The 17,976-nt window shown below is 40.6% G+C and overlaps 2 protein-coding genes across 3 annotated transcripts in view; one reads left to right on the top strand and one right to left on the bottom strand.

Moving 5' to 3' along the window:
• gpd2 (glycerol-3-phosphate dehydrogenase 2 (mitochondrial)) overlaps positions 1-17,976 on the top strand; it is a 57,451-nt gene that overhangs the window by 32,231 nt on the left and 7,244 nt on the right. The window contains exon 20 of one of the 2 annotated variants that reach the window (XR_004949421.1): positions 7,602-8,176. The exons of the other annotated variant lie outside the window; for it this stretch is intronic. The gene's annotated coding sequence lies outside the window, so the exon portion shown is untranslated. Of the gene's footprint in view, positions 1-7,601; positions 8,177-17,976 lie in introns of those variants that run through there. 2 annotated transcript variants of the gene reach the window in all.
• The window catches only part of LOC112156645 (fibronectin type III domain-containing protein 4), a gene marked incomplete at its 5' end in the record, with an annotated part of 34,801 nt that continues 20,137 nt past the window's right edge, over positions 3,313-17,976 (bottom strand). Inside the window, 5 exon segments of the mRNA XM_024288887.1 lie at positions 3,313-5,071; positions 5,298-5,464; positions 6,006-6,095; positions 7,286-7,388; positions 11,799-11,900. Coding sequence (XP_024144655.1) covers positions 5,030-5,071; positions 5,298-5,464; positions 6,006-6,095; positions 7,286-7,388; positions 11,799-11,900 — 504 coding nt within the window. The 3' untranslated portion in view covers positions 3,313-5,029.

The following is a 17,976-nucleotide window of genomic DNA, read 5'->3' as shown; positions in this document are numbered from 1 at the left end:
CACTGTTGTTCTTGAATCTGAGGTTCGACTATCGGACGGACTCTCCTCTCCAGTACCCTGGCATAGACTTTCCCAGGGAGGCTGAGTAAAGTTTCAGATACCTCTGGAAAACATCGTGCTACAACATCCAAAACGTGTGTTCCCAAGACTGTAGTGCCACAAGAGGTCTGTACATTGACATTGAAACTGGCCGTTCAAAACACAAATTGGTCTCAGTTTGAAGCTTACATTGTAGCTTAAGTCCCTCAAGGGTAAGTAACCGGTTCAGTCCAGTAGAACATCGACAACTGATGAGTGCTTTGCAGTTTCTTTCACTAATACATTTTGCACTAAACTCAAAGTTGACGTCTTAACCCCGCCAACACCAGTCGTCTGTACTCGGTTTCATGAACCGGAGGTGTTGACACACTCCAGGCTTTTTGTTTTCACTACTCTATTCCTATAAACGTCTCTTATAATTCCGGCCGGGCAGAAAAGGGCAAATATTACAATCATGTTTACAACAGTTGGTGCTACCGTGTTTTGAAGCAGAAGCTACAAACGCGTCACCACCAAATCGGAGTCCATGATTGATCACAGTTAAGCCTCAAAAAGTTCAACCGATTGAACTTTCAGCGCGCGATCAATGAATCCCCAACTTGTACGTGAAGCCCGCGGACCGGACTTAAAATCAAATGAGGCGACACCCGAATACGACCGTTACAAACGCTAAGGCCAGAAATTCAGGACTACACTTAAAACGGGAGTCGACGCAGTTCTCAACACAAAACCTGTCGCTGGTGACACTGAAACAACACACTCCTCGACCTGCCACAACTTTCAACTGTTAATGGAATCGACGTGAATCAGCCAATTCTGACGCAGAGGAACGTGGATGTTCATATTGACTTAGCCAATACGCAACATTAGATATGCACGATACACAACGCAAAGTGTTGCAGAACGAGCCAAAGCCGCTTTTCTCCACTTCAGAACCAGCTGGAGTTGCGTTAATTGTAGAGTTACGGTAGTTGAAAGAACGTCTACGTTGGAAGTGAAGCTCCGGTGATAAAGAGCTATATAAAACTCTTACATTTATAGAGTGTGATCCTCATGTCTACAGTTTTTCTCCAGGATCAAAGACCCGTTTGAGATAAAAGAAAGCGTTCGATTGGATGAAATTGAAGATTTGGTTTAGGACACGTTTGAATCATTGGTGAACTATTGCACACAGAGAGGTAAGTCACACCGTTGAGCTAATCTGTGATTTTGGAGGTTCCTAACCCTGATCCTGGTGGGACGCCGCTGCTTCAATCACTTGACTCTCATGGAAAACAACAAAAAAAGGAAAGACTTGCTGTTGGGGAGCAGCTTTGATGTAAGAACCTCAAACCAGTTTTTGAGTTCAACAATGTTCAGATAACTCGTCAATGATCAGAACTCTGCAGGGATTAGGACTTTCATCGAACGTGGACTAGGAAAGAACCAGACCAGAGACCGGGGTTCTTGGACTCTTGAAGCTTCAGAGTGTTTAAGGTACAAGAATCTATTTGGAGAAACCTCTTTTAGGGTCATAGGACGCAGTGAGACCCAGAACTCAGGAGAGTCGATGACGGTCTGATATAATCTGTAATCCTCACTATAGTTTACCTGAGATTCTGTTGAGATAAAACTGAGATCTAATCAGCTGATTATCGAAGGAAAGAGTATTTTTATCACCAACGTTTGAAGAAGAGAAACCCGTCCAGAACCGCAGAGGAACTCCCTCCAGATCCACATTTGATCACTGCCAGATTTAATCCACTGGATCAAAGAAGTCTTCTGGAGTCTGCCGTCAAGTAGACCTTAATGACTTCTTTAAATGTCACGGTGGGGGGAGGAGGAGATGGGGGGGCGCTTATAAAACAGATTAAAATCTCATTAAGTTCTGCAGGTAACAGCGATGATGAAGCCAAAAAACCTCTTCATCGATCTTTGTTCTTCTCCACCCCACCCCAACCACCTCGTGGGATTTGTCACAAACCGTCTCTGAGGGGGGGGGGGACGGCGTGCCGCGGGCAGGCTGTGATATTTGTGTCTCTCGGGCGACCTGGCCTTACCCCGCACCTCACAAGGATTTTACTCCTTTTGTTTGGGAGGAAGGAGGCCCAAACAATGATGGGGGAGGGGGGGGGGGGTAACTTCTTCTTCTTCACTCTGAAGGTCGAGCGGCGCCTAAAGGTGGAGGCCCTTCCTGTGTGGCCTCCGAGGTCAGCGGTGACATTTCCGGTGTAGACGACTCCGCTAACGCCGTCGGATTCATGGATTCATCGGGACGGAAAAAATGTTAGAATAAGAACAAAGGCCCCTCCCCCGCCTCAAAAAACTCATTACAAGAAAAAAACAAACATGTGGAGCCAAAGATGCTTTCACCTTAATGTTTGGCGCCATCTACTGTCCAAATCTAGAGAACATTTTATTTTATGTAAAAAAAATAGATATATTTTTACTATATATAATCCCAAAAATATGTTTTTATTTTGAGAAAACTATAGAGAAACTGACATATTTAGAAATGAAAACTTAACATTTTACGCTTTTAAACTTTGATTCAAACTATTTTTTTTTTTATTAAATCACCTGAAGGTCTGACTGTGACCATTTCAAAATAAAAGCGGCAAACTTTGAAATAACTAATAAAACGCAATAAAACTTTTTTTTTGGGCTTTCAAAAATAATTTTACAATTTTTTCTGTTTGTTCACTTTAGGTAGGATCAATTATAGTGGCCCAAAAAAATAAATAGCAATTTAAAAAAAAAAAGAAAAAAAAATGTCGAATAGCAGCTAAATTTGACCTTATGGAGTCTTCAGGGTTTAAACCACATTTTACTTTTTTTATTTTATTTATTGAACATAAATCAATTTCAAAATAAAAGCTGAACATTTTTATTTAATTCTACCGAAGCCAAGAAACAATTTTATTCTGGACTTTCAAAATAATTTTACTATTTTTTTTTATTGTTTTCTTTAAGTGGCATCAATGACATAAAATAATAATTAATAAAATAAGTAAAAAATTAAAGCAACAATATAAAACTGGCCATATTTGACCTCATGGAGCCTTCAGTTTAAAACCACATTTTCTTTTTTTGTCTTCAATTAATCATTTAATGTAAAAAATGATCAATTTCAAAATAAAAGCGTGAGGTGTGTTGTGCTTTAGTTTTGGTCCCATTATCCTGTGACATTATTATACAGTCGATGTTTCTTAATTTCACAATTTATGTGACACTTAAAGACAAAATATCAGACTGGGTTTCATGTTCATGAAAAAAAAACCTTAGATGACATCATCACCTTAGTAATAAACTTTATTCACATTTTCAATAGGTTGAAATTTCTGTACATCAATGTAAAAGAAGTCCTTGTAAACAGAAGTATGAGAATCACCACTCGGGTATCATACAAAGGCTTGTTCACTGCGACAGCTCATCGACACGCTCAGATTGTCCGAAGTTCCGCGTCAACATTAAAAACGAACGTGAAAGCTGCTTCAGGCCATTCCAACTTACGCAGCAGTTTTGAGGCGTTCATCCTTGGATACGGTTGCTATGGCAATGGAGATCGTCCAAACACGACGAGGAATGTTGCTAATTGACCTTTTAGCGGAGGGCGCCATCTTGAGTCCAAGTGGTCAGAGTTGTCCTTCGTTCAAGTTGATCTCAATAATTAAACTGTGTTTCCATGGCAACCAGGCTGAAGATGAGAGTCTGGAGCTGATCACATCCGTAAGTCTGATATGGTTTTATGTTTTAGAATAAATGTCACATTACTCGGTTGCTAAGGAAGATTACGACAGATCTTCAGACGAGGTGAGTGAAAAGGTGTGGTTGCTATGCACCTGCTGCCACCGTTTGTGATTCATGTATTCTGACTTCAATCCGCCCGTCATTTGGACGCCATGTAACGGCCAGTCGACGAGCACACACCGCTTTAGTTTACATTCTGGTAGTATGTGCTGCAGCCGCAAAGAAAACATTAAATATTAATCTTAGAAAACCAGGTTGCTGTGTTTCGTAGAGAGACTAACATCTCATCCAGTATGAACTGCTGGATCCCTGCAGCAGAAAAGAAATCTGAATTTATTCTTATCTAGCCTCTTTGATTCAAGCTTAATCATTGCAGAACATAACAGAAGTGCACCACTTTATGCCATTCTACCCAAAACAAAAGCATCTTTTCATCTCTACTAGTCACTTACATCCAGATTTTAAATAGTAACTCCATAGCAACCATTGGCTTTTTTTCTCACCTGGTCCTGATGAACGTGTGCGCCGATTTTTATGCTTCTACCTTAAACATAGTTTTCATAGCAACCATTGTATCCGCTGCCACTCTAGTTTAAAACTATGGAATTCATGGCAATCCGCCTACGTGTTGGCATTTTTAGTTTTTAAAGCTACAATACTCACGTTTTTACCAGCCTAATACTGAAAATTCATATTTAGAAAGGTTTCCTAAGGAAGTTCAAACATCGTACTATGATGTGAACTTTTAAAATCCGCCGTTGCGCCGTCAGGGCAGGTGGAATCTAATGTTGTTAGTGTCCCAATATGAGATAGTGACTTTTATTTTGAAAATCCTTCAAATGACGTTCGCACAGTTTTGATGGTAACATGATCAAATGTTTTACTATTTGATGAGCTTTCTTTTTTTTATTTTTCTCTTAACGTAACAATAAAAAACCTCAATTCAACGACATGATTTTTTACAGTGCATGTCACCAACACCATCAACTCTAAATCAGAAGTACAGCGGACTGACCCTCCAGCGTATGTACAGGTTCAATCTGATGACGGTAGAGGGAGAAACACCCACAGCGGTGACATGGGAGGAGACCAGAACTCCAGACGTGAACGTTTGAGGCTTTACATGCTGATAAAGTTCACAGCTGTTTGACATCAAAGCAGGTTCTTCACCGTCCTGCCGTCTCCTTCAGGTGGCCACCAGAGGGCAGCAGAGCGCCTCTGGTTGGACTTCATGGTGGTTGAGGCTCCTCCTGAGGAGCGCTCAGACTCTGATGATGCTGATGGAGGAAGAGGCTCGGTGCAGCTGCAAGAGAGGAAGAGGAGAGATCACGCCGGAGTTCATGAACGCCACTCATTGATCGCTGGGGATGAAAGTTGGCATTTAAAGGACCAGAGTGAGCTGGAGTTTTAATGAAAGCGCAGACAGATGTTGCATCGCAATCTTCAACTGTTGTTTTATATTTAGCAACTGCGGTTGCCAGGCAACCACAGACTCAGAAGGAAACGACAGAAGGAGAAGGGGGAGTCACCCTGCCGCTGCGCACGCCGCCGTTGTGGTAGACGGGCGAGCTGCCGGCCGAGGCGTTGTAGTAGGAGGAGGTGGAGCGCACCAGCGGCCTCTTGGCCTTCTCCTTGGTGCCGTTGGAGTCGTTGTCCTTGATGATGTCGTACTGCCGGCAGAAGAGGGCGATGACGGCTGGCGGCGCAGACAGCGGCAGTTAGAAAGACGGGAAACAGACATGACTGCGCGTGCAGGCGCGGTTGCACTTTGACTGCGCGTCCATCCGCAGTTGCACTTCAACAGCGCATGCTTGGGCAGATGCACTTCGACTGCGCGTGCATGCGCGGTTGCACTTCGACTGCATGTGACAGCATATGCATGCAAGGTTGCACTTCGACTGCACATGCATCTGCAAGTACATTTTGACTGCGCGTACATGCACGGGTGCACTTCAACTGGGCGTGCATGTGTGGTTGCACTTCGACTGCGCGTGCATGCGCGGTTGCACTTCGACTGCGCTTGTATGCGCATGTGCACTATGACTGGGCGTGCATCAGTGGGTATACTTTTATTGGGTGTGCATGCGCAACCCCTATTCGACTGCACGTGCATGCATGGTTGTACTGTGACTGCGCAGGTGCACTTTGACTGCATGCACAGCGGGTGCATTTTTATTGTGCGTGCATGCGTGACCGCTCTTCGACTGCGCGTGCATGTGCACTTCAACCACGCATACCTGCCCACAGCAGCAGCACGGTGGTGATGATGAGCAGCTCCCCGGTCTGCAGGTGTGGAGTCATACCCAGACCCTCCATCGCCGGCTCATCTGCAGACAAACCAGCCAGTATCGTCACGACGACAAACATCCCATAATATGCAAGAACATTAGATCACATGAGCAGGTTTTCTTCTTGATGTAATATATCAAACTGTCTGACACACCGTAACCCTTTGACCGTGTATCAACTAACACAATTACAGCGTAGCAGTAAGGACCCTCCCCCACAACAGCTGCATCGTGATGGGGGAGGGTCAACAGTCTCCAGATTTTAAGTGATGTGACGTGAAATCAACATTTTTCTTAAAGGGTAACCAAACAGGGAAGTTGGAGGCTGACTCCACCCACAGCCGAAATGTGAAAGTCCAGTCAAACGGCTGGGCTTGGGGGGCCGGACTGTTATCATTACTGGAGCTGCAGATCATGACGTCAGACCTCAACGGTTTGACCAATCACGAAATTCAAATGTAATACCTCATTTCAACCTGTAGAGGGCAGCACACAGAAGGATTTTGACTATATTTTCAAAAATTAAATACGTTTATTATAATAACAGACATCACTTTTAGAGCCCCATTTATAGAGATCAACAGCCCAAAAAAGTTGATTTAGGGTTTGGTTACCGTTTAGGAAAAGGTCGGGAACAGTAAACGGTAGCGAGTCGGCTAAATTAGCTTGAACGTTTGAATTGGCAAAAAATTAATTGTTCGAAAGGATTTCAACTGAAACGCGCCTTGACTTTAAAAATGAACAAAAACAAGGTTGAATTACGGAAAGTACGCAAGTTGTAAAAGTAAAATCCACGTTCAACGACACTGACTTGAAATTGTAATAACATCTATATGGTAATAAAAAAACAAAACTCCAAAAAGTTGATACCAGTACACCCTATACACCAGTACACATAAAGGGAGTTGGGTCTATGACCCTACGACTAGGACCTAGTCTCATTTTTGTCTCAAATCTGTCCAGATTGTGTTTAGAAAGTTGCTTACTTTTCTCATACTTTGACCCCCATCGACACTCCAGGCATAAAGAAAAATTTTCTAAGAGATTTAGACGGAAACTGAGACTTCCTTTGAGACTTTTTCAAAAGTTTCACAACTAACAGATTAAAGTTTTTCAGGATCATCAAATGAATTGATGCAAATTCTGACATTTACTACAACAAACTACATTTCCTAACTCCAGTTTCTGATCAAATGTTGTGTGTTTTCTTAGTTGGGTTGTATATTTACGGTGGTCCAGGACTCCGGCTGGATAGTGGTCGGTTCTCTCCAGAGTCCTGAAATGGATGGCTCGACTCGGCTGGCTGTCGCCCTGAAACCCGATGGACTGCACCTGACCCGAAATGAAGCAGAAAAAGGACATTTAGTGCTAACTTAATCTCAGCACAGAGGCTGATTTACACGATAATTGAGTTTTAAGTGGCTGGTTCTCCAAATCCTCTGTGGGTTTTGTGCCAAAATTGAAGAATTTTTTCCTTTTTTATTAGATTTTTTTTAAATCTACCTAATTGGACAATATTAAAGACAAAATCCTGGTGCTCCACAGGGACCAGTTTGTGTCTACGGTTCACTGAAAAACATCAACATCCATCGCTAAGACTCGGGAGACCTGCGGTAAAACGAAGGAGACGCTCCAGACAAAACACAAGTCCTCAAATGGAACGAGAGGCCTAAACCTTCCACTCATCCGAGATGATCACACCAATCCCCACGGGGAATTCACCCCCCATCCCCCGCCGTATAAGGCAGGTCAGAGTTCCTATTGATTCATTTTGCTCAATGGCGCCCGTGCAGAAAAGTCACATTCAAGCGGCACTCCCGCGTCTAAGAGGACAATCTGTGTCGCTCCGCTGAGCCGAGATGGATTCTCAGGAGCTTAATGATCACTGAGCCACATTAGAACGCCGGCGGAGGAGCTGCGGCTTAATGCGAACGTCCGCCGTCGCCGTGTCAAGTTCAGGCTAACTAGTGTGGTTGAAGGGACGTGAAAGTACTTTACCGGCTAATGAAGTTGGAGATGTTTCATCTCGTCCTTGTGCGGTTGTGGTCGCTCAGGATTAATTGGCCCAAATATGTTCTAATCTGATCTGATTAATAAAAGGTAGTTTTATAGTTATTGAAGCGATTGCGAGTTATTTACATCACCTGATGAAAGGTATTCCTAGTCACTGAGGTGAAGTTCTCAATGTGTGTTCCCGTCTGTTAGAAAGACCAATAAGCTGGTATTGATACCAACACATCTGATTTTATTATCTAGTCCCAAGTCTCTTTTTGCAAGTACAGGTTAATTGAAGTCTTTGCAATCAAGTCCAAGTCCAAAGTCTTTGGTGACAAATTGAGGACAAGTCTCAAAAATCTATTTATCTGTTGCCACAAATTGTCTTTAAACTACTTTGAAACAACTTGTGGGGACTCTAAAACCGTCACATGGGGTTTTTGGAGTCCTACAAGTCCTACACCTCAAGTATCAAGTCCTTATGGTCAAGTTTCAAGTCACTGTATAGGAGGTTATAGTACATCTCAAGTTCAACTCTTAAATCCTTAAGAATGATTCTCAAGTCAGGATCTGTGATATTTAAGCATTCATTGATTCTAAAGTTTAGTCCTTAAAATAAAGTTTCAAGTCAAAGTTTAAGTCACTGCATGTGAGATTTTGGTACAAGTCAATTCCAAGTCTCAAGTCCTTAAGGTTGAGTCCAAAGTTGAGGGTTGATTCACTGTGAGATTTACGCACAACTTGAGTTCAAATTTCAAGTCCTTAAGATCGAGTTTCAAGTCAAGTCTCAAGTCACTTAATGTGAGAATTAGGCACAACTCAAATCTAAGTTTCAAGTCTCAATTCCTTAAAGTTGAGTTTCAAGTCACAGCATGTTAGATTTTGGTACAACTCATTTTCTAGTCTCAAGCCCCTAAGATCGAGTCTCAAATCAAGTCTTAAGTCACTGCATGTGAGATTAAGGTTTGAGTAATTTTTAAATCTGGGGTCCTGAAGGTCGTGTTTCAAGTCAAATCTCAAGTCACCGCATTTGCAATTGAGGTATGAAGCAATTTAGAGTATCTCATCCTTAGGATCAATTCAAGTCAAATTCCAAGTCTTTGCAAGATTTTGGTACAACTCAGCTCCAAGTTTCCAGTCTAAACTCACTGCATGTAGATCCAGGTACAACTCAAGTCCACATTTTAAGAGCTTAAGGTCGATTCTCCAGTCAAGGTCATAGTGACTGTATGTTAGATTCTAATACGTTTAAAGTCCAAATCTGCATTTTTAATGTTTCTCCTTCAGAGACATTATTTCCTTCAGAACATGTGGATGTTTTCAGACGTCAGTTTTCCTGACAGGAGAAAATGACTGAAGCTTTGGGAAACGGTTTCTGCAGAATTCCTCTAATCAAATTCATTTTAAATGTATATTCCATCAACTGTTACTGTAAAAATGGGTTCAAGGATAATCTTTATTTTTATTTAGATGATCAGTAACCTTCAAACCAAACCCTGTTCCTGCATTTTTAAGTCCCAGCATTTATTTGCTAAAACATTTAAATGAGTTTCAGTCTCTCATAAGTCCGTACTACTGATGTATCCCACTAACAAAAGCCTCCATCTCAGGCATTTACTCCCAAACTCTTCTGTCTGCTCCCTGATTCCCTCGTCTTCCAGCGTCTTTCGTCTAGATTAGTATTCTCCAATCTTTTCTCTAAGAGAACGCCGCGTTCCTCCGTTCCTCCTGCTCCTTTTACAAATGCTTGCTGTCTAATAATCCCACTTTGGATGCTGGAACCGCGAGTCCACACCCAGACCTCGGGGCGTTCTCACTTCAAAGCTGGTACATGACGGACCGATCAGAACTTTTAATGCAGAAATCCAGCAGGACTTCACAGACTGGAGGATTGATGTGTTGATCAAAGCGTCTCGTCTGAGTTTGTGGGGAGTTCAGAGGTCAAACACAAATTAAAATGAAGAAGTTATTAAAAAGTCATTATTTATATCACTGTAACACTGGAGGTGTCACTGACGACAGCAAAATAACACAATATTAGTACAACTGTAACTGTTTAAACAATTAACACAATGGATTAGACGAGGAAAAGAGCGAGCTTGTACTAGTATACAATACTTTGTTAGTAAAGTGTCGGGAAATGAAGAAAATTTACTGCACTTTTATTACCCACAAAAATACAGTCGTACAACTATTTACAGAGTTGAAAACTCTTTACGTTAACAATATGTAAACAACTCTTAACAAAAATAACTCTACGTTAAAAACGTTTTATTAGTAATACTTTGTCAACATTTTACAGAAATGAATACATTAGTGATACATTACGTTAAAACACTTTACATTAATACCTTTTTACGTAAACATGTAAATACTTTTAATACTTTACATTAAAATACTTTACGTGAATAACTTTTTTACGTAAACATGTAAACACTTTTAATACTTTATGTTAACAACACTTTACATTAGTAACAATTTATGTTAATAATTCCTAACATAAATTATTCTTTATGTAAAAAATACTATAGTAGTAACACTTTATGCTAAAAACAATTTTTCTAGTATTCTTTTTACCATTTTAGGTAAATAACTACGTTATTAATACTTTACACTGAAACACTTTGCATTAGTAACACTTTCTGTTGATAACTTTTTATTTGTTATACTTTGTCATTACACTTTAAGTCTTTACGTTAATACTTTACTTCATCACCACTTTATGTTAACAACTCTTTACATCAAAAACACTCCAGTAGTAAAACTTCTTGTCAATAATACTTTGCAATAGTTATACTTACGTTACTAGTACTTTATGGTAAAAACACTTTACGATAGTAAAACTTTATCTTAACAATTTAAGCTGGTAAAACATCTCGTTGATAACACTTTATCTTAGTAACACCATAAGTTTGTAAAACTTTACGTTCATAAAAGTTTACATCAATAACACTTTGATCTTAGTCATTATTTATATTAGTAACAATTTAGGTAAGTGGCAATTTACACTAGCAACAATTTTACATTGTTAACTTTTTACTTTAACACTTTGTGTTAGTAAAATGTTACATTAATAACACTTTATATTAGTAACACTTTAGGTTAGGAACTTTAGTAAAACTTTACAGTAGTAACGCTTTGTGCTAGTAACACTTTACGTTTGTAATGCTTTACGTTAATCACACTTCACTTTATTATAACTTTATGTTTACACTTTTTATTAGCAACACTTTATGCTAGTAGCAATTTACACTAGTAATAATTTACAAATAACATTTCACATTAGTAAAACTTTGCATTAAAATCACTTTACATTAGAAACACTTTACGATGGTAACTAATTACGTTGGTAAAACTTTATGTCAACAAGAATGTCAACACTGGACCTCAAGTGTTAAAAAGTGTTTAACATAAAATTTTACCAATTATGTTTGCACTAAAATACCTACTGAACGCTTAAAACAGGAAGTCGGAATGTTACTACTGTCAAAATAAGAGTTCATTTAAGACGATTCAAACCAAGAAATTTGAGTCATTTGTGAAGTTTGTCTTGCGGTTTGATAATAAAGTTGTTTTCTTTACTGATAATTCTAAATCACATAATTATAAAAACAAAGAGCTGATTGTTGGGATCTTCCTGATTTATGTCCTTCATAACAACATAGTTTAATCTTTAAGAGATTAATTTGACCGTTCAGATTCTGAGTTTAATAAAAACGCAGGATTCAGGTGAAGTGTTGGTCTCACCTGGACGCTGTAGTGCGTGTCCTCGTCCAGGTCCCACAGCACGCACCAGTGGCTGGACGTGTTCACCTCCCGGATGGAGCGCTGCATCAGGCCGTCCTGCCTCTGCACGCAGAAGAGACGTGACAGGAAACAAACAAACAACCAAACAAGACGCCGCCGCCTCCCCCCCCAGCAGCAGGATCTGAAGCTTCATCCTCAGATCCAGCATCACCTTTGAGGTTGGAGCTCTAATGAGCTGCTTCACCTCGCAGGAATTCAACCCCGAGCTTCTCTGTCCCGCCGGGAAATCAGGCGGAGCTGCAGCCGTCAGCCACAGGAAACCAAAAGAGTCTTCAGAAAACAGCAGCTAATGAACATATGTTAACCTGGGAGTCGGAGCGGCGCCGAACGCTCCTCTTCTTCCGACATTTCCAGTCTTTCAGCTCCAGCGGATCGAGGAAACCATTTTGAACAAATTGAATTTCCCTCCATCCACATTCGTCCTCAGAGTTATTGAGCTCCTCTTCTTCATTCAGACGATCCAGCGGCTCCACGTCTTTGTCTTTACTGCCTTTAAAACAGTTCCTTTAAGGGTCAAAGGGGAGCGGCGTTTTCCTCCAAGGCGCCATAGAAACATCAACAGACGAGGGGAAGAGGAGAGCGCCGCCTACAGCTCAACGACGACACGGACATGTTGATGCTGAAACACGTTCAGGCCGTAGATTCACCACCGTACGATCTCCAGACGCCATCATGTCTTTTCCACTGAGATTTCAGGAGATTTCAAAATGTAACCATTTTCACCAATCAGGTCAAAGCTTGTTGGAAGACCATTTAAAGGCAGAGGTTTTGGATGAAAAGTAGCAAATTTATGAATAAGAGGATTTAAAAATCTCTGGTTTTAAAATAATCTGAGACAGATTTACTGTTTTGAAGGAAAGAAGAAACTAGAAGTCTAAAAGTGGAGACAAATTGGAGCTAAAACCATTTTATCATGTTGGTTCATGAGTCACTGAACCCCCGTATGACTCCTCCACAGCAGCAGCTGTGTCCGTTCTCCATGGCGACGGTCGGGTCGAAGCAAGTCCATCGGCCGTTATGGATGTTTGCTTTCACCCTGTAATAAAGCCGCCTCAGTCCTGAGTGAAGATGAGGTTCCAGAGCTGTTGTCTTTAAGATAGAACTGATATAAAGATGTTTTTTTTGTGTCACGTTCAAATCAAACTCTCTTTGTTGGTCAATTTCAGCCAAACGAAGTCCTTAAAGTAGCAAGAATTACTAGGATAACAAACATTTATCGAGTCAATGAGTCATTTTGAAGGACCGTTATTTTGAAAGTTAAGTCCAGTTTGGGTCATCAAGCCCCAATGAATCCAGAAATCTTCTCCATGTGGCACAGAGAATCAGTCACACATGACTTTGACACATGTGATGTAAATGATAGAAGAGTTTAAGGGAGGTCAAAGAGCATCTGTTAGTTGTCGGTGGCAGCATGTTTTTCACCTTCATGACATCATTTAAGAGCCCTGAAATTAGCTTGATAGCATCAGCTCAAGTATAACAAGTATGATGGGTAACTGTGGAACTGTGGGTAAATTATGCCAAAATCTGAGCAGCTGTCACTGATTCAAGAGCATTGACCTTTAAAGAGCCAATCAGTAGAACTAACCCTTAAAAAGCTCGTCACATCCTTCATGCTGACAAACTGGACTCCTGCTTTCCAGACACTAAAAGCGTGAGGAGCTAAAAGCAGTCGAGGAGCTCCAGGCTCTCCAGATGTCGGAGTCCCAGCCCGAGTGGCGTCCTCCGGCATCCCTGCAGGCGGCGTGCGAGCTTTCGCCGGCCCACGGCGCCGACACATTCCCCGTGGTTCCCCCACACCTCCAGCAGAGCCGGTAATCACAGCTGGTTACTCAGCAGGAACGGACCAAAAGTAAAACTGCGAATGCTCAGGATTTAACAGGAAGTTGCTGAGTCGACTGACAATTCATCAAAAGTAATAAGCTCGTAGTCCTGAGCGGAGGCTTCTCTGTGATTAAATCTTTGGTCTTGTAAAACGGCAGTTAGAAAAGAACCAGATAAGCAAATGTGGAGAGAAGGTCGAAGCGATTGACCCCAAACGTTTCCTCTAATTCCAGACCTGATCGATGAGCTTCCTTTAAAAGCTCACGTCAACACTAGAGAAACATGGAGCTATGGGCCAGACGCTAAAGACCAGGACATCCTAATGACTCAACGAGCAAACAAGAACTTATTAGAACTCAATGAAACCAAGTCCAATATTCAACCTTTTTCTGGAGCAAAGCCGGGTTTGAGTTATCGTGGAGTTTCCTGGTCAAACCCAGTTTAGGAAGGTTCTATACACAATAGATGAAGTTAATACGTGATCGAGTCGACAATTCAAGCTACTCTCCTTCATGTAGCAAATGTTATTTAGTTCTCGCCTGAAACAGATCCGGGTTAAAAAGCTTAGACCAGAGGTTCGGCTCCAGTGTTGTAGATATTTAAATCATCATAACTCGTCAACCGTTGATGCAACTAACGTCACTCAGAGAAATTCTGAAGCAGAGAAAAGCTGCCTTGTGTTGACGTGCAAACTTTAGTAACATTAAGTGTTACTAACGTCAAGTGTTATTGCATAAAATAACTAATGTAAAATGCTATTAATGTAGAATGTTATTAGCTCAAGTGTTACTAACGTCAAGTCTCGTTAACCTAAAGTCCTATCACATAAAAAGTAACTAATGTAAAAATGTTATTAAAATAAAGTCTTACTTATGTTAAGTGTTAAGTATGTCACGTAAAAATATTTTAAGGTAAAGTATTATTAAAGTGTTTATAATAGTAAATTGTTAACCTGTCATGATGTTAACTTTTATTAAGATAAATTGTTTTATAGTTTTATTAGTTATTAGTATTAACGTCTAGTGTCACGAGAGTTATGGACATAAAATGTGATTAACATAAAGTGTTAATAAATATTTAGTGATACTTATGTAAAGTGTCATTATAATAAGTTACTAATACAAAGTGTTACTATAGTAAATTGTTGCTAACTTTAAGTGTTACTAACGTAAAGTCGAATGAAGTTAAATTGTACATAACGTAAAATGTTATCAAAATAAAGTGTTACTAATATAAAATGTTATTCTAGTGCAGTTTTATGAACATTAAGTGTTACTTACAACGTGTTAATAACGTAAGAGTAACTAAAATAAGATAAAATGTTATCAAAATAACTGTTACTTTTGTAAAGTGTTTTTATAGAAAACGTTAAATGTTACTAACTTAAAGTGTTTACTCAAAGTAAGTTAGCTAATATTGACGTGTTCAAATCAGGTGATTTATGTTGAATGTTTAAGCGAAGTGTTAAACTAGTTTGAAGATTGTGCGTTATGTCGGTGTCACCGGTGACATCTTGGATGTTAAAGGGTTAAATCAAAGTCTCTTATTGCTCGTTCAAAAACTAAATCTATGTTTATGGTACCTCTGTCATTGGCTTTACTACCTTTACCTTCAAACACTGGAATTAAAGTATATATGTGTTTTTAGACACCTTTTTACATTTACTTCCCAGACTCCTAAAGGAGGTTCGTCCTGTCCAGTTCTACTCTAAAAGGCTTTATTTAGTTGGTCCAGAAATGCTCCAAATTTCAGGAAAGCGTGACCTGGAAATCCCTTTCTGAGTGCAAAGTTTAGTTCCTCAAACTATTTTTAGAGGAGCAGCCGAAGAAAAGAAGGTTTCATCTAAGTTTCATCAAACATTGGACAACTTCTCCCTGTTAAAATCCCTCAGAACAAACCTCCAGAATTAGCCTAGACAAACATCCTCTCAGCTTCTGAAAGCCGTTCTGACGACAGACTCCACAAACTCCGGCTGTCTCGAAGTGGGTTACTTCCTGTTTGTGTGCAGCGGTGTGTGAATCTCTGCTGGGATTTAGAGCAACTTCAGAAAGCCGGCGTTCGGTCGCCCCCTTTTCTTCTCCACAAACCGGAGGCTTGTTAGTGCGTGTGAAGTAATCCCCACAAAGCGGCCGGTCCGCCGGTCCAAATGAGAGCCAGAGCCGCCACGCCGCCCGTTTAAAAGCACAATTGGCTTCCGAGACAATCACCAGACAGTTGATTGACAGAGCGGCTGCTTATGTAACGACTGCTTTGCCCTCCACATCCGGAGGATGACTAACAGCGAAAACCGAAGCCAGCTTGGCGGATAAAGCACCTACCTGCTCCCATCACCCCCCTCCATTAATATTTGAGCGCAGCTTTTACATAAGCGCTTTTTCAGGTTATGGCAGGAGATGTTTTACATCACTTTCCTCTGTTTTTTTTTTAAGCTGATGGAGCTGGAAGTCTTAAATAAAACAAAAAAAAGCGAAGGAGACATTTCTGGCATCGCTGCTGCTGTGGACCATCGGTCCAAAGAGTTGAGTCCCGGCCAAATCGTTTCCGCTAATGGAGACAACTCCCACTTGGAGCGCGGCTACGTCGGGGTTTGTCTTTGCCAAAGCGGCGGCGGCGGGCGGTAGAAGCTGATGAAAATATGGCGAGCTGAGTGAGCCGTCTGGATTTCAAGAGATGAGAAACTGAGATAATTTCTGATTATGTAACAATAGAATTTATGAGGGAGCTCTAGTGCTTAAGGTGGTAGGTCTGAATTTCATAGTTGGCATGAAGAATTGCTTGGCTTACCCTTTAACACCGGAGACATCACCAGCAGGGCCGGCCCTGGGCGGCCGCCTAGGGTTCCAACCGCTGGAGGGGGCGCCATTTTTAAATGATTTTTTTAAAACAGTTTAACACAACACTTGCCGTATAAAAATGTAATAATTAATTCCATGAATAAAATAAATCAGAAGTTTGACATAATTAATAATTTTGCCTGGTACAGCGCCCCTCCTTGCCTGTCGCAGCTGCTGTTGGAGCTAGGGAGGGGGGAGGAGGAGCAGCACGCGGTGTTATCTGTTAGTACTTCTTTAAAACTTTAAGGATGAGAAAGCAGCAAAATGAGCCCTCAGGGACCACTTTAAGGTAAAAAAAAAAAGGAAGAGGAGTTACAAACGGACTAATAGCAGAGGTTTTTCTGTTTTATTTACATTTAATTGCTTGAAATTTGAGACTCCACTGTGATGATGAAAATGTGATGATTTATTTAAAAATTACATTTAAACACTTTTTTGGCTTTTTTTGCAAAAAATTATTCAACCTCAATGCATTGTGGTCTAAATTTGCTAATGTAGTGAGCATCGATGCATGCTAGTTTGTTTGCAAAGACTTGTGAGAAATTTCGAGTGCATTTGACTTTGGAATTGTTGATTCAGACAGCACTAGAAAATGGCGAACTCACTGTATAGTGAGTAGGGACAAAGCCTTTGTGGATTTACATGGATTACGTGAGCAAGTCTGTCTCAGAATGGAATTACTTTAATTGCGTAAACGGTTGAAGATTTTCAGTAAGAAGGTCAACACTGGAGCTATTTAAACCCATACCTGAGCTCCAGGTAGCAGGACACAGCTAAGTCCAGATGAGTGAACAGTATGGATTTTAAGAGATGAGAAACTGAGATAATTTTCTGACGATGCAACAAAATCAATGTGGATTGAATGTTTTAAATTTACAATACAGTCTTCTCTTGCTATATGACGTTCACCCTTCGCGACGTCGCTGTTTTTGCTAATTTTTTTTGTGCAAATGTCTATATTTTAATTCTGATTGGCTTTAACCTCTTGTCAATCAATCTCGTCTTTGCTGTGTCTCCTGTAAAGAATGTGTTCAAAAATATCAAAGTTTTGCATTTTTAGAGGTTTCTTTTTTTTATTAGCAAGTGGGTGGAGTCATGGGCGGGGCTTAGCACTTCAAGCTTCATTTTTGATCCAATGCTATAAAAGTTTGATATCTTTTGGCTGTAAGTAAATGGTGACTGAGCTGCTTATTCAACAAGCCCCCTAGTGGTAACTTGGTAAACTGATTAGCCAAAGTTAATAAGCCTTTTTAAATAGAGCAAAATCATTAACTTTTGAAAATCAGACTTTAAATTAACTACAACATTAAAAAATGTGAACCGTGATTTTTGGTTGCTAAGGTGAACAAAGACGTAGAGTTTGAAGTCTCCATGACCCCGTGACCTCTATTGTTGCTGCTGTTTTGAATCATAAATAACTTCCTGTACTCGGTGAGATCCTCGGAGGAAGTCCTGCTTTC

Source organism: Oryzias melastigma, linkage group LG2, assembly GCF_002922805.2.
Source record: "Oryzias melastigma strain HK-1 linkage group LG2, ASM292280v2, whole genome shotgun sequence".
NCBI lineage: Eukaryota > Metazoa > Chordata > Actinopteri > Beloniformes > Adrianichthyidae > Oryzias > Oryzias melastigma.
The sequence above is the reverse complement of the archived record's forward strand: the minus strand, read 5'-3'. Positions and strand labels throughout refer to the sequence as shown.